This window comes from Chlamydotis macqueenii, chromosome 6 (genome assembly GCF_036417535.1).
Source record: "Chlamydotis macqueenii isolate bChlMac1 chromosome 6, bChlMac1.mat, whole genome shotgun sequence".
NCBI lineage: Eukaryota > Metazoa > Chordata > Aves > Otidiformes > Otididae > Chlamydotis > Chlamydotis macqueenii.
In genome coordinates, this window is record NC_141561.1 from 9,674,563 (window position 1) to 9,690,776 (window position 16,214).

At 42.7% G+C, this 16,214-nt stretch overlaps 1 protein-coding gene across 1 annotated transcript; it reads left to right on the plus strand.

Moving 5' to 3' along the window:
• Window positions 1–6,305: 6,305 nt before the first annotated feature.
• LOC147600173 (5-hydroxytryptamine receptor 5A-like) lies at window positions 6,306–16,214 on the plus strand. The gene is made up of 2 exons (XM_086751033.1): window positions 6,306–7,241; window positions 15,382–16,214. The coding sequence occupies exons 1-2, from the start codon at window positions 6,459–6,461 to the stop codon at window positions 15,712–15,714; spliced, it is 1,116 nt and encodes a 371-aa protein (XP_086607159.1). The 5' UTR covers window positions 6,306–6,458; the 3' UTR covers window positions 15,715–16,214.

Sequence of the window (16,214 nt, forward strand, 5' to 3'; positions counted from 1 at the left end):
GAAAGAAGCCTAGAATCAACTGTCTTGGCATGCAGAATAAACTTTGTTGCTGCTTTTGACTTTTGCTCTACTAGCTTGATTTCCTCAGGATTTTAGCTGCTTGGCTTGACAGGAGAATTCATGGAACTGTTTCTGATGCTTTTGTTTGCTCTCGATTTATAGAAGACGTTAAGCCATGACAGTAAGAATCCAGCTTCTTGAACTGGAATGCTCTTTGCTTCTAAAAAATTTGCTAGCTTGCATCAAAGCCATAAATACTATAATGTTGCTTGTCAAATCTCTTTATTGTACAGCCACGTGAGAAAGATATTATCTTTTTTTTTTTTTTTTTTTTTCCCTTCCTCTTAGCCACCATGATAAACTTTTGATATGGACTTGTAAGGAGGGGTAGAGGAAGGATGCTATTAAGAGAACAGAAGACAAATGGAAAATCGAGGTGCTGTCTAGACACACACTCACTTTGTTACATCGGTGTCATCCAGCTTAAGAACTGCACTCACCCTTCAGAAAAATATCTCGGCATACTCTGCAATGGCAGTCCATCTTCCCAAACACTTTTGTAAGCTACAAGACTGAAAAACATGTGTCTACTACTTTTTCACCCTTGGTCAGAACTAAAAAGAAGAAAATCGTAGGCCCTGCAAAATCTTGTATGACAGCTCCAAAACTTCTTCCACATGCTGCTCTCTATTTTGGCTGTCATCTGAAGACCTTCAGCTGTGCAGGGCTTTCTGGGCTCCTCTACGAGTGCTTGTAATCCCCTACGGATGTTGAGAATCACAGGAATATTAAATAAGTGTTACTCTGCATAACTAAAACTAGATATTCAGTCATAGGTGTTAACAGACCGTATGAATTTGTAGGAGCTATTGAGTCTTCTTTATAAGCTCCAGATAAGAGTTCTTAATATATTTTAATTAATGAAACGCTTTCTGTACAGGAAGAGAAAACAGATTCGAGCAGCAGGTAAGTTCTGCCTGGCACCTTTCTCTAATTGTTATTAGGAATTCTCTAATTGTTATTAGGATATAATTAGAGAATAACAATTCTCTAATTGTTATTAGGAAAACTGAGAATGAATTTGTGAAGGTACACAGTAACACTGATACCTACAAAATGTAATTTGAGAACATAAATGTAACCATTGAATGATGTTGCTTAAAAAAAAAAAAAAAACAACTTCCTTTTTCTAGAAGGAAAATTAGCTAAATGGCTTGTCATACAAAAAGAGGTAATTCTTTAATACTACAAAAAGAGTCCTTAACGTCTACTAAGCCATAGATGCAGACAACCTGTAACAAAGCTATATGAAGCACTAAAAGACTAAACATTGTATTTTCCACTTCATTGCAAAATTTTTATTAATCTTTTTCTGGTGCTTTACAAGTATCTGCTACTATAACTCTGTCAACTCTCCATGATTTTTTTGTCCCACTTTCTACATAAATTCAGCAAGGGATTATTTGTAAATAAGGACAGGTAATATTTCAGGTGCAAACTCATCAATAAGGTATACAGATTTTAACTATTAAACTCATTCAAAGAATTATTTCTCTGACTAAAGGGATGAAATCTATTTTCAAGTATTGCACAGACAAATAAACCACACACAACATATATTCCAGACTTGTACTCGTGATAAATTCATATAAAGGCCTTGCTTTACTGTATGTTCACTCCACTTTATAATGGCAGTGGAGTTAATTACTAGTACTATGTGGCCCGTGTGAGGAATGTTTTGGAAACATCTTCTCCAGGAAAAGAAGGCCATTTCTACCAAACTTATGACAAATGTGAAAGAGTTGCTGCGCAGGTTTGAAGTGAGCTAGAATGAGAAACAAAGGCATTTGGCCACCGCAACATTATCAGACACCAATTAAAATAGAGGTCAATGGATGTGAGCTCCTAAAGAACTTTGAATCTGACACTTAAAATATTAAATTCCACAAGTGGAAAGCCTGTGTCTTGTACATAGTCAAAATAAAAAATAAAATTAAAAAAAAAATCTGGCTCTTCCTCAACATTATTGGCGATAGCAGAAACCAATAGTCAAGGTCAAGCAAATTAGATTTACTCAATTATAGATTACCAGTTTAGGGTTTGAGGTTTTTTTATGTGGCTGCTGTAACAGGTGGAAAGCCTTATGGTAGCAAATCTGCTACTGTATAATCCTCTTTGTATTCATGTGTTTGCCTTAGCTGTGCTAGGGCTCATTGTCTGATAACATACATGCACACACCTCTGTGGCAAACGTAATTCATGAAGGTACACAGATCTCTGCTGACTGCCCCTTGTGTTTGAAAGCCTTGCGTTTGGTGGTTCACATCCTCATAGGTTACATAAAACTGATATTTGAATGGAAACTATTCTGTCAAAGATGTGGTCATTATTACTACTAAAATCAATACTAGCTAGCATTTATGTGACATCCAGATTCTCCATCACATTTTCAATCATAAAAATAAGGAACGATGTGTCAAAGGGCTTTTTAGGGTTTGATTTTTCCCTTGAGCTGAAAATCTTTCTAGATATTTATCATATTAATGGCAGGATTTATATAACTGAGTTTTCTGAAAAATGCTTTATAAATGAGGCTGATTTTCTATTAAAGAGCTAGCAGAGAAGACAGGATGGAATAAAACTGCATCTACTAGAAGCTCTCATAAGACTTTTGTATCTAAAACAAAAAAATAGAAAATAAGTCAAAACACTCAAGTTCACTGTAGGCCCTTATAATGGTCTAAAAATAATCTGCTTCTATCTCTAACAAATAAAAGCAAACTTCTGAAAAAGGTAGAATTTATTTAAATTTTACATATTTGCTATAAAAATACAGCATCACTTCACATAATGAGTTGAAATTCTGTTATCATCTGGATGAATCATCATCCTCCAAAGCTGTTCCTAAGCAGCATGCTGTCCTTGAAAGTGCTTGAAAACAGAGAGCTCTAATGAAGTTGGCCTGGAAGCTGCTGTCTGGCAAAGACAGACACTTCTTCAGCACAGCTGTACAAAGGGGTGCTTGGACAGGAATTATAAGGATGCAGGGAGGATTAAGCTAAGTTAAGAACTTTCAGACTGACAGGAAAAAAAAAATATGAGAAGACTGTGTCTTAGGAGATTCATTTCAACATTGGCAGCCAGAAAAGTGAGCTTTGCAGGTGGTGTTTGGGAAGGGGATAAGGACTAAGAAATACGTTTTGCAATTCCTCATCTCCATCACAAATCCTTTTCTCAGCAATTCTCAGGTCACCAGGGAAAAGTGAGAAACGTTGCAAAGGAAGATGTAATGGATTTCTACACTTAGACTTAGAAGCAGATTACCATTCCTCAGACTTTTGTGTTTTGCATCCCTCAGACTGCTCAGCCCACAAAGCTCCAAACATCCAGATGGAAAGGTGATGTCATTTTGTATTTACTGTTAATTCCACCATCTATCTCCAAGTCCTTAGTCATATATTTACTTGTTTATTTTAAGGGCAATGAAACAGTTGTTGGTATCAATTATCTTTTGAGGATACACACTGCCACTCTTTGTTGAGAACAAACTATGAAGACGCAGACTGTATTTTCTGAAGTAATTGAAAAGTATCAGTGAGTGAAGCAATGGATTTTCATTGTTTTCACTGCACTTTTACATGACCGCAACTTGTAATACTGTAACTGTACATAAGAATAAACTAGGTCTTCCTTTAGTTTTAGTAGAAGCATGGGTTTGTTTTGTTTCTTTCTTGTTGATGGCTTCTTTTTTTTTACCATTTCATGCAATATTTACTTGTTTTTCTGTTATTTAGAATACATTAATACCTGCAAGTCTCCTCATTTTTTTTTTAAATTCCTCCTTCTCTTTTTCAAAGTATACCCTGGTTTCTGAGACATTGTAATGTGTTGCCATAGCAATCTTTGAGGAGCACATTCACAGCACAAGACAACAATGGGGTAATTATCAAGAAAAAATAAATCCCTTTGAGACTTTATTCAAGCCTCTGTATTACAGGACTAGGTTTTTTCAGTCAAGTGGGAGGAAAAAGTGGGAGACTTCAAGGCATTCGATGTGCGGACGGAAATGTAACTACCTGGATGTGGCACATAATGTACACATAATAAATAGGACTAAAGGGATGGAATAAATGGCTTCTAGGAAAGGAAGATTTTGAGATCACCTGTGCTGCTTTAATGGTGACCCACACATACTCCGCAACCCACAAATGAAGTACCCTTAAACACACAAAAAAAAGACAACCTCATTTCCTGCAGGAGCAGGAACAAACGGGTCATATCCTGGCCCATTTGGGCCCGTAAATGTGAAACTTCTGCAGTTAGTCTGAGTTTTGTTTGTTTACTTGCAGTCTTTTTTTAATAGCTGAGTTATTCAAATTGGGACAAGATTCTCATTCCTTTACTAAGTTGACAGAATTGGACTGACAATTGTTAAAATATATAGAAGTTGAAGGGCTTTTTTATTTGCTTTTTTCTCTTACTGCTTTTAGGTCTGGATGCCTTTTAAAGGAATAAAGTGTTGTTCAGTAATTTTTTAGCTGGCATTTTCAAAGTAGCATTAACTAACACAATAAGACACAAATTAGAAGGGAGTGATATAAAGACAAAACATGTAAAGCTGCTTGTGAAGCAGTCATATGCTGTCTGCCAACCCTGACAATTTTTTACCAGTGTCTAATTGTTTCAGATGCTGCTTTAGGCTTAACTTGGAGCAGTGTTGTGAAAAGGCTTTTCTTTACAAGCTCCATCAGATTCTCTCTATTGGAAGCTCAATTGGCAAAATGCAAGACATTTAGCACTCAGAAGTCCTTTTCTCCTAATAATAAAAAGCTGGTAAGTATTGCAAATAGTTTTCTCTTTGCCACTGGCTAGAACACTTGTTAGAATTACTAAAACAACTAGAGCAACTTAAATCATGCCTGCATTAAGAGCCTGGGAAAGGATTTTTTTGCTTTATTGTTCATCTGGTGAGTGAAGTGGCATCTAAAAGTTAACCAAGCAAAAGAATATGGTTATTCTGCCTATGGTTGTTGTCTTTAATTTCTGTAATATTTAATTGTTACAGCTTTTCAAGTTGGGCCCCTCAAGTGCGGCAAGCTGGACCCTGCTTGCTGTGGGGTAACATAGTGGTGCTGTGAGAGGTCTGTAATATGTCAGATGGTGCTGTTTCTTCTGCAAACATGAATGCAAATAAAGAACATTGTTTTGAGTGGCATTCATTTAGACGGGACTATTCTGATGCAGAAAATACTCCTCCACATCAAAAACAAGCAACCAACCTCCTGTCCTCAAACTCTGCCCCGTGACAGACTGTGATTGTAGGTGTGCTGCTATTTGCAAGATAACAAACTTCACCAACCTTCTTTGATCTTATTTTCGTCATCAACATTTTGATGACGAAACAACTTCAAACACCTTTGGAGAGCTCTCAACGGCACCGTATGACCTGAAATTGTACTGGGTAATGGTCTACGCAAGTGGAAATGCTAGTTAGGGATTGTAAAGGACCTCAGGAATAAAAACAGGCTAGGATAAAGGATATTTCCCAAAGATCTGGGATATAATACCTTAAAACCACCTTCAATATAATACCGAGGTTGCTATGTGATCCTTTCACGCTACTTGCCACCGTCTACTACTCAGGAGGCGACAAAGCTAACCGTTGTGTCTCTTTTATGCATGCCACCCTGTTAACATCTACTACAGACTTCAAAAGAAGCTGTGTAACAGGTTTTAAATTATTTTTGAAACATTTTAGGGGCAGTTACTGGAAAGTGCTGGGAGAAGAGCAAGTTTTCAGAGGCTGGGCCTGTGCCCTTAGTAAAGAAACGCCATCAACCCACCCTGAAACAGACGGAAAGGTGGAGATGTTCCCGGCCACTTAAATTTTAAGAGTTTCAGAGGGTTTTTTGTTTGTTTGTTTGTTTAAACTGGCAAAATTCCCATGTAAACGCTGCAGCCTAGAAATAACCCGTGTTCAGTACAAAAACCCTCACCAACCTCGCAGGCTGCCTCCGGCGCCGGGAAGGGGCCGCTTGCTCTGGCGGGAGCGCTGAGAGGAACATGGCGGGCGGGGGCCGTGGGGAGAAGGGGGACTCCCGTCGCCTGACGGGGACCGGGGGCAGAAGCCGGGGGAGGCGGTGCCTCCCGCCACAACCGAGCGGCCCGGCCACCGCCCAGGGGCTCCGCCACCGCCTCCGAGGCGGCCGCTGGGGCGGAGCGGGAGCGGCGGTGCCGCCCTCCCCGTGCCTGCCCGTCGCCGCCGTCCCGGCGAGTCGCCGCCTCGGCGCTGTAGCCGCCCGGTGTGGCCGCGGGGAGCGGCGGGACATAGCGGGCGGTCGCTGAGGGGAGGCCGGGTGTGGGGTTGTGGAGGGCGCTGGGGCGGCAGACAGCCCGGGACGGGGGAGAGTGCTCGTGTGCAGCAGCAGAAGTGAGGGGTTCAGCCCCGGTCCCCGGGCATGGCGGAGACCCTGAGCCCCTGCACCCCGCGGGGCCAGTGTCGGGCCAGCTTGGGCGCCAACTCCTCGTCGGCCAGCGTGGGCACCAACGCCTCCTTGGCTGCCTCCGCGCTGGTGGGCAGCAGCACGTGGAGGGGCCAGGAGCCCTTCTCCATCTTCACCATCCTTATCTTGACCCTCCTGGTGCTTCTGACCCTGGCCACCTTCCTCTGGAACCTGCTGGTGCTGGCGACTATCCTGCGAGTGAAGGCTTTCCACCGCGTGCCCCACAACCTCGTGGCCTCCACAGCGGTGTCGGACGTGCTGGTGGCAGCCCTGGTGATGCCACTGAGCTTGGTGAAGGAGCTGTCGTCCGGGCGGCGGTGGCGGCTGGGCCGGGAGCTGTGCCTCGTGTGGGTCTGCTTTGACGTGCTGTGCTGCACGGCCAGCATCTGGAATGTGACCGCCATCGCCCTGGACCGCTACTGGTCCATCACCCGCCACCTGGAGTACACGCTGCTCACCCGCCGCCGCATCTCCAACGTCATGATCGCTCTCACCTGGGCGCTCTCTGCCGCCATCTCCCTTGCCCCACTTTTGGGCTGGGGGGAGACCTACAGCCCTGAACAGCAGCGCTGTCAGGTCAGTCAGGAGCCATCCTACACCATCGTCTCCACCGGCGGGGCTTTCTACCTGCCCCTCTGCGTGGTGCTCTTCGTCTACTGGAAGATCTACAAGGCGGCCAAGTTCCGCGTGGGGAGCCGCAGGAAAAACGCTGTGGTGCCCCTTCCCGAGGCTGCCCAGGTAAGAGTCGGGGACAGGGAGGAGAGCCCCCGCTGCCTCCCCCAGGCACCTGCACCTGCTTCTCATCTGCTCCCAGCCGTTACCCCTGCATCGGTGGTTTTGACACAGCAAGAAGACTGAGACATGCCCTGGAGCTCTCATGTGAATTTAGCTCTGTTACAGACCGGATGTGAACGATAATTAACCAGTCAAAAAGTGCCACTCTTGGAGAAGAGTTCTGTTACCATTTTTTTTTTTTTTCTTAAGTGTGCCAGAAGAGTAAGTGACAGGTGCATTCCCTGCCAGTCTGGAGAGCCATTTAAAATTTATTTCTTTCTATTTGTCACTATTCCTTGGGGTTTTTTTCCCCTTTATTTTTTCACAGTGTTGATGGAGTAGACAAAGATATCAACAGATTTCGAGGTCTTGTATGGAGTACATGTATGCACATTTGTCTGCCAGCCTGGACTTCGTGTGGGATCTAGCAGTGTCTTAATAGATTTTAATAAGCAAATTATACACTTTATTTGTGTGCTTGGGCTATCTTACCTTGAATACTGGGAACATACTGCTCACTGCATAGTATTGCAGCAATGAGCAATGAATTGTTTCTATTTTTAAATTACCAACTGTCTTAAAAAACACGTTCTCTTTCTTCTTATCCCAAAAGCCCTAATCCCACAAAGCCCTAGTTGTGTGGGAGGTCTCATTCATTTTGGGGATACACCTACCTGGCAGGAAAGTTGTGTCTCTGCGGAAGGGTTGGGGTTGGCCCCTTGTGTTCTCTTAAGTCAGGCTGTGCATGACCACGCTGTCACCCATGCCATGTCACCAAGGTGCTCGGTAGTGCTCTCTGTAAACTCTCTCCCCTTTCTGCCGCATACCCTTAATCTCTCTCCTACCTGTGGAAATTATTCTTTACAGAACATTTTTGTCATTGCATGTTGTCTTTGCTAAGTCCAGTCCCTTCCCAATAACAAGATGAGCTGTGTGGATGTTAGAGATAGCTAAAGAAACATGGAGCATTGCTGTTCAGTTGAGGCTAGTCCTGGAGAGCCTCACTCCTCTACTAAATCCCTCTAACTTTGCTTGGGAGTCATGGTAGGAAACTTGTTGTTATGGTCATTAATAAAATTCTGTAAGTTGTGTCCCCTGATTCTAGCAAGAGATAACAGCACTGGCAATTATATGTGGTCAGACTTGCAGATTTGGGTCCTGATGTCTTGAAGATGTTTATAATATAAATTGATTTATGAAGCTGTCTTCTATGCAAAAGCAGAAAATGTGTTAGAAAAGATGAGAACGTCTCCTCTAGTGGCATTCTTTTTTTTTCCTATGGCCTTCATCCTCTTGTTTGCACCGAATTTGTTTCCAAGTTGTTATAAGTATGATGAATTATTGCTTGGAGTTAATGTATAATCTTTCCAAGCAGAAAAGATAACTGAATATTTGCAGTGGTTTTGCATGTCTGCTTTTACATACACATATACTGATACAGAACTAGTTGGAATCTAAAATTCTGGGAAGCTAAATGAGCCGAGACACTGCTGCTTCAGTTTTAGCCTATACAGAGAGATGTGTTGTTGGTATGTCGGTTTTAACAAGAAGTGTGGCTCCTAATTGTCATAGTTCTGTCTGCAAAAGCCCTTGCGTGGGCACAGCTAGGTTGGCAGGTGAGTGTTTTTTTGCTGATGACGTCTCTGGGAGCTGGTTTAGGCTCTACTGACAAAACAGCTCCCGTCAACGTGAGCTGAATACCCATTTTGGAGGGGTTGCCAGTGTAGCAGTCTCACCAATACCCTGGCTCAGGCTGGTAGTTCTTCATCTTTCTTATATTGGTAGTGATTGACATATTAACTTCTCCTTTTATAACAGTGATTCTTGAATCTACAATTGATATGTAGTGGCAATCTTCCCCATTGTCCCAGCAGCTTAATTTGCTGACTTAAATTAAAACACTTTTGTGATTCACATGCAAACCTTTATCCATCATGTAAAGGAAGAGCTGATGCCCAACTGCACGTGTATTTGTTAAATAAACCTGTGGATCAAGGGAGCTGGCATTCAAGGTGCATTTATTCTTTTAAGAGAGACTGAGATTCACCAAGTTTTATCCTGATCCCATTTAAGCTTGTAGGAACAGGATCCGTCACATTCCCAGGAACAGCAACAGTTCCCTAGTGAATTCTGGAGAAGAATTTCAGGTACATTGCTACTGTTCCTTTGACAAAATTATTTGTTTTTAAGATGCAGACACAAAGATAACATTGCCAGGGTAAATGGCAAACCTAGTGAGCTGATACAGCTTTGCTCCTTCACATCCAAGGGTAATTACGCTGTCAGCATCAGCACTGTCCTTCTCTCTGATGGGACAAATTCTGTTCCACTTCTCTCGTTTTGCCCATCAATTCACTCTAATTTTCTGTTTCTTTCTCTCCTAATGTCTGTCCTATCTCTACTTCCATCTCTCCCTTCTCTGAGAGTGTTCACCCTGCAACATTTATCTTTTGTCACTGTTGCTCTGGATGTGAAGTGCCCTCTGCATTTGTGTCAGCTCCTCACCCCACGTGCCCTGCCCTGGTTGATCTGAGTAACTTTAGAGAGGCTTTCGAGAGCCGGTGCCAAGGGCTGGCGGTGCTTCCCAGGCTGGAGGTGAGTAGTAGCAGCAATCCCTGTGCTGCAGCCCGTGCTGCACTCAGGAATTAGCTGTCAGGTAGCCCTGAATTGGAACTGCGTGCCAGGGCGGCGGTTTGTGGCCTGAGGTGCACCCAGCAGTGCAGCTGGTTAATACTAGCAAGTTAATTTAAGGAGGAAAAGATTTGAGGTCGTAGTACTCGTGTGCCTTGAAGAAACCGATGCACCAAGTGGAACAGTTATGATGATACCTTGATGGTTTTGCACAGTGCTTTTCAGCCAACAGAGCCGGGTGCCAAAGTGCTTTGCAGGTTGCCTCTGTGTGTGTATATATATATTTATGTGTGTGTATATATATATTTATGTGTGTATACATACAGAGAGAAAGATCAGTTGTCTCTGAGCTGAGAGCTGGCATACATATGTTTCTATACTCTTATAGAATTGCAGAATAGAATAGTTACAAAATAACTATTTTGGGTAATTTTTTGTTAAAATTGTACTTGTGTGTTTCAAAAACACTTTAAAATTCTTTGAAAAAAATTCAGGTGAGGGAGATTCACATGAAACATCTGAAGTGCTTCCTGTTTTAATGAAAGCTTGTTTCTTACATTCCCTTGAAACAAAAAAAAAATGCAGAACTGGGACCCTAAATTAGACTGGTGCTTTTATAATTATTTGTTTGCTAATTATGAAACTCCTTAAAAAGTGAATTCTACAGTCAATACTGAGGTCAGTGACTCTCATGTAAAAACCAAGTGGCATACCGTCACTGACAGAGAGGTATACTCTTGTCACACCTTGTTGAGAGTAGGTAATAATTCTCTCTGTAAATAGTCCAGCTGAAATAAATGAGACTGCTTGGAAACCAGCAGATACTGGACAGTGCCCTTTGAAATCAGTGAAGTCACTTGTAGCACAGGTTTTGCCCAGCAAGAATAAGGACAACAGAATCTGGATGTCAGGTTTACTTACATGTAACAGTTGCAGGGTCAGGATTAAATTTCCATGTGAGGTGTTAGAAATCAAGTTCTGTTGATGGTTGTTTTTTACTAGGGTTATTTTTTCTCTCTCCCCTCTCAAAGTACCTTGTACAGTGTATGAATAATTAGGCCTGATCCAAAGCTTATCAGTTTTGTGAAAGTCCTTCCCGGTCTCAGGCCCCAGAGCTCCAGTGGTGCAATGGTGTTCTGCACCGTGGTCTGTTCAGCTTCTCCACGTAACCAGTCAGGACAATATGGGAGAGAAAACAGATTCTCCTTCCCTGAAGGAGTCACAGGCCTTCTATTTCATATTTTTGCCTGTGACTTTACAAGTAGAAGAGATGGGTGAGGAAACAAGGTGTGACTGTCTAGAAGAGTGGCAGCAGATGTCGGATACGAGAAAGGTGAGGCACGAAGCAAAGTGGAGTGGCTACCATTTCCTGGGAGAAGTGCAGAGCTATTCCTGCTTGAAGAAAATCCTGTGAGAGAAAGCAGGTGTTCTTTTCCATGTCAAATGTACTGTTTGTCATATTGGTGGAGCATCCAAGAAAGTGTAGACATTCCTATGTTTTGATCCTTCTTTGTGCATTTCCGTTTCTCGTGTTCTTGTTGAAATATCAAGAAGTATGCCGAAGCTGCACTGAGGCAGTACTGATCTTTTTCTTTGCTGAATCACACTGTAATAGGCAAAACTCTGAATTTGTGGCCAGTAAGCCAGATTTAATTGATGTTTATCATCTTTACTGTTGTTTAAATCAGAAGTTATTGCAGACCCTGGAGGTATAGTACAAACACATACACAGTACCTGTCACGAAGGACCAGTAATAACAATCATTAAAGCTCTAAGGAACATTTTAAATCAAAGGATTTCATCAGAAGCTCCTTGGTGGCATGTTTTTCTTTTGTAATGCTGCTAGGAACACAGGAATTGGGAACATGCAGCTCTAGGAACGTACAGCCATTCAGTAGCAGTAATTCACTGGGGACAGACAAACAGCAGAAGTATCATTGAACTGTAACTGCTGATGAACGTACAGAGGAATTAATTCTGAAATGAAAACCAAACTTTTGTATCTGTGGAAGATTTTGTACTAGAGAGCTCTTTTCCCTCATTTAACTCTATGACGCTCTCACTGTAAGGCGGTCATCTGCACTTCTCAGAGCCTCTTGTCCTGGAAATAGCTGATTTAACGAATTTAGAACTTAATTCCGGTCTGAGAGCAGCAGTCTTTTTGTGCCAGCTTTTTTCCCCACTACTCCTGACTCACACCTCCTGGAGCAGCGCCTGGGTGGAGGGCAGGAAATCTCTGCCCACGGCACAGTGTGCTGCGAGGCACTGACTGAGGCCGATGTGCAACACCGTGCAGAGACACTCACGTGAGCGATGTCCCCAGTGTAACCTAAGGCATCTTCATGGATTGCTTTCATTTACTGTCTGTGACCACATGTTCCCCTGTCACAGACTGTTTGTAAGCTCTCATCAATAGGCCCAAAATGGGGGGGAAGAGTTTCATGTTGGGCTTGTCCTTTGTTCCACGTGGCACAGGGATAACAGTCAAGTACTGCGACTTACGTTAGAAATTGGAGTCATGCAAAGCCTCCAGGATTGGCACTGGAAACTGCAGATTTGGTATAGGCTGAGCCGTGGTTAGTTCAAGAAAATCACAACTGGTAAGGCTGGAAAGTTGCTATGTAATCTTTTTGGCCTGTGCTCTTGTTCAGATGATGCTAAATTAACAGTGGATTACCCCGTGCCTGCATAAGGGGGGGAATCCTTTACCATGGTTCCCCCACCAGCACCACGCACCACAACAGCGTTTGCCTACAACAGACTAATTTACTTTCCACGTGCATTGTGTGGGTCAGCTTATAACAAATAGCCTTGACTACATAGTCCTGGGGGCTGGCAGTTGTAGCAAGGATAATCTTGCACCAGCCAGGCGGGGGAGATGAGTCAGGTCTGCAGCAAATCATCTAGAAAGCAATAAAAATAAAAAAAAAAAATTATAATGAAAGGTTGGACTTTCTTGGCTTTGCAATCCACACTGATACGTATTTTCTGATATGAACAGCACTTCAGATTACATCTGTGTTTAACTTTAAAAATCCAGTGAAGTTGTCGCCTGAGGAACCAGTCCCCGCAGCAGGGGTGAGACACTGGCAGTCCTGTAGTACAGGTATTCGGTGACCGGGCGGGGGGAGCACCGTACGGCAAAGCGGAAGCATTTACAGGGGCATTGAGCACAGGGCCTCGCTAGAAACCCTGCGTAAAGGCTGGTCCCTTTTGCCGTAGTACAAGCCGGGAGCAGCTGGCCAGGGTCGTTCATGGCGTGTGTGGCTGGTCAACTGGAAACAACGTACAGGGTGAGCATTTAGACACTGATGATGATGGAAGGAAAGCTGAGCTTTCGTACGGCTTCCAAGGTTGTGTAAGTCCCGTTGAAGGCACAGGCTGAAGGACCTTGCTGAGCAGGAATACTACTTTACCTTTTCAAGGATATTTTGTGTATCCTTTTCAAAGGATTTCTTACGGAAAATTGAAGCAAAATATTTCCAGTCTGCCAGGGATATTTGCACAGTTTACTTAATAGAAGGTTCCGTGAGAGATCTCATTATTTTTCCTAAAGTACCAGGCTGCGATTTGCACTTCTATTACTATTACTGTTATTGCAACATTATTCAGAAGTCTGAGGCAGGACTAGTTAAAAAATAATTGAAAAAAACAGCTATGGCAACAGAGAAAGTAGAAATTATGTCCTGTAATTTGCAAAAAAAATTTACCATATTCTATTTTCACTTGCTGTTTTGTATTCAGAGGCCTGATCTAACAACCAGTGGAGTTTGTGAAAACTCTTCTCATTTCAGTAGAAGCTTGACCAGGCTGTAAACACATGCTTTGTTAGGGAAAACACCTGAGGACTGTGGTATCTTCTGTCAAAATAAATTGAATAACTTTTTCTCACAATATGAAATTAAGTGATTAAAGAGTCGCTACAAGTAAATTCTGCAGTTTAGTCACAAGCCGTCTAAAATCTGAAGTACTGAAAAGAAAAGGCTCTGATTTGCTGATGGCACATTGCAAGCTCTATCTTTTGAGCAAGAGTTGAAGGTTAAATATAGTACCAAACTATGCCCGATGCTAGTGACAAAGTCCTGTGTGCGGCTCTTCCCAGGAGGCATATTTATGTAGCTATTCCTCAGGGCTAAGACGTAATCTTTCAGGGTTGCCTGTCACAAATTTGTCCTCATGCCATACATTCATCCGTTTTTGCAGAGTGTGATTAAGGACGTGCAGAGCAAGCCCTTCTGCAGACAAATGGTGTGATCCTTGCTACATGAGGGGTGTCCCATTATAATTGTCAGGACAGATGTGATTTTCATTTTCCTCTGTTATTTGCCTGCGCCCATAATCTGCTGCTCTAACATTCTGCAGCCATGTCTCCTGTCTGAGGATGAAGACAGGAATATCCATCTTGAAGAGTGATTGTCTAGCCATTGCCAGGGCTTCCCTCTCAGAGTCGCTCTGCTTATATTCAACAGAGGCCCTCCATCTATTATACAGCTTGCACAAAGGTGGCATGTGTGTGTGGACTGTATAGCTAATTTAACAGCAAGCCATCTTTGGAGTGGTGTCAAAGTCTTGCTGTGCCTGTGAATTATCACTTAAGCAAATTTTAGAGCCTCAGGTTGCATCCTTAACTGTTTATTTTATTGTATGGCCCTCATAACTCTAGTGCCTAGAAGAACTTTAAACTCGCAGATCAATTATATTTCAGGCATTTATGATTTTGGCGGGGTAATGAAACATCGGCATTTTTCAAAGATTAGACACATTTCTTAAAAACTTTCCTTTACTTGAAATCCCATTATTTCATTAAAAAAAATTCCAATAGAAAAATATTCCTGCGGATTTAGCTGCGGTTTTTGGAGTATGCTCTGTCCCTTCTGCAGAACAAGTGGCAGTGCCAAGCGCCTGCACGCACCAGGGATGGGATTGCAAGCTCTGCGTCCAGGCAGTTAGGCTGAAGAAAATACCTTTACCTTGTAGTTGAAGAGCAGGCATTTGTTGCGGGTCCCTCACTAATGCCTTAGGGAAATGACCCAAAGGGCCTGCAATGGCATGAAATTCTTTTACGGTTCAGGCCTTAGAAACCCTGAAGTTCATGTAGCAGCATAGGAGGGTCTGGTTTAGGGATAAGAAGAAGGTACATGCCTTTGTTAGCCTTCCTCAACAACCTGATTTCCCACTAGGTATCAAAGCATCCAATAAAATAAACTGAAAAAGAATGCCCACAACACACCTGGCATCAGTTACTCTTTATTTAGCTTCGTTTGTCAGTCACACTCAGCAGCTTTTCCAACATAATGAGAAGTCTGGTAATTTTGGCACTCTGGGGCCTTTTTTTTTTTTTTCTTTTAGCATGGAAGGAACAGAGTTGGGGCCTTTTGTGGTAGGTGCACAGATGTTGTGCTGTCATTTAAAAGTAATACTTCACTCAAACAAATTGTCTTGGTAAGAATCCGTGTTTGCTTTTGTTTTGAGGTGAAGGAAGCTTCGCATGAACCACAGATGGTGTTTACAGCTCGTCATGCAGCTATCACTTTCCAGACAGATGGAGAAACATGGAGAGAACAGAAAGAGAAAAAGGCAGCTCTGATGGTTGGCATCTTAATTGGAGTTTTTGTACTGTGCTGGATCCCTTTCTTCACCACAGAATTAATAAGTCCCCTCTGTTCCTGCAACATCCCACCCATCTGGAAAAGCATCTTTCTTTGGCTTGGCTACTCCAATTCTTTCTTTAATCCTCTCATTTATACAGCGTTCAACAAAAATTACAACAACGCCCTCAAGAACCTTTTTGTAAAGCAAAGATAAAAGGGGACAGAGAGGAGAATATTATTCCTTTATTGCATAATACAGAGATTTCTTGAGGGAAAACATGCCTGTGAAACGTACAGTTTTCATGCGCAAGAGCTATTTGAGGGGATTTAGGAACAATGAAAAAGAAGATGGAAGATGTCTGGATATAAACCTACTGACAGTTTACAGTTCCCCCTTGGAAATACAGATATGCTGCTCCGGCGTTTGGCAGAGAAGATGGAAGCAGAGAACACCTCCCGGCTGCTCTGTGAATCAATATGTGTTCAGGTCTGCAAGCGAAGCACTGGCTGTGTCTAACACCGTGACTGTCAAATCCAACTGGACTGATCTCATCCGACCAGCTACAGGTGCCGTTCTGTAGCTCGCTCATCATTAGCAAAGGCACCGGTGGGAACTGCTAATTGAGCAATACTGAAATGTTTGTGATAGGGGCAGGATGCCGGCTTCATTTGTGAGATTTATTTGGAAGGGAATAAACACACTGTGTTCAGTCA

Coding starts and splice junctions, on each gene's coding strand:
- LOC147600173 (XM_086751033.1), top strand. CDS start 6,459: ATGGCGGAGACCCTGAGCCCCTGCACCCCGCGGGGCCAGTGTCGGGCC. Junction 7,242..15,381: donor CCCTTCCCGAGGCTGCCCAG/GTAAGAGTCGGG, acceptor TTTTGTTTTGAG/GTGAAGGAAGCTTCGCATGA.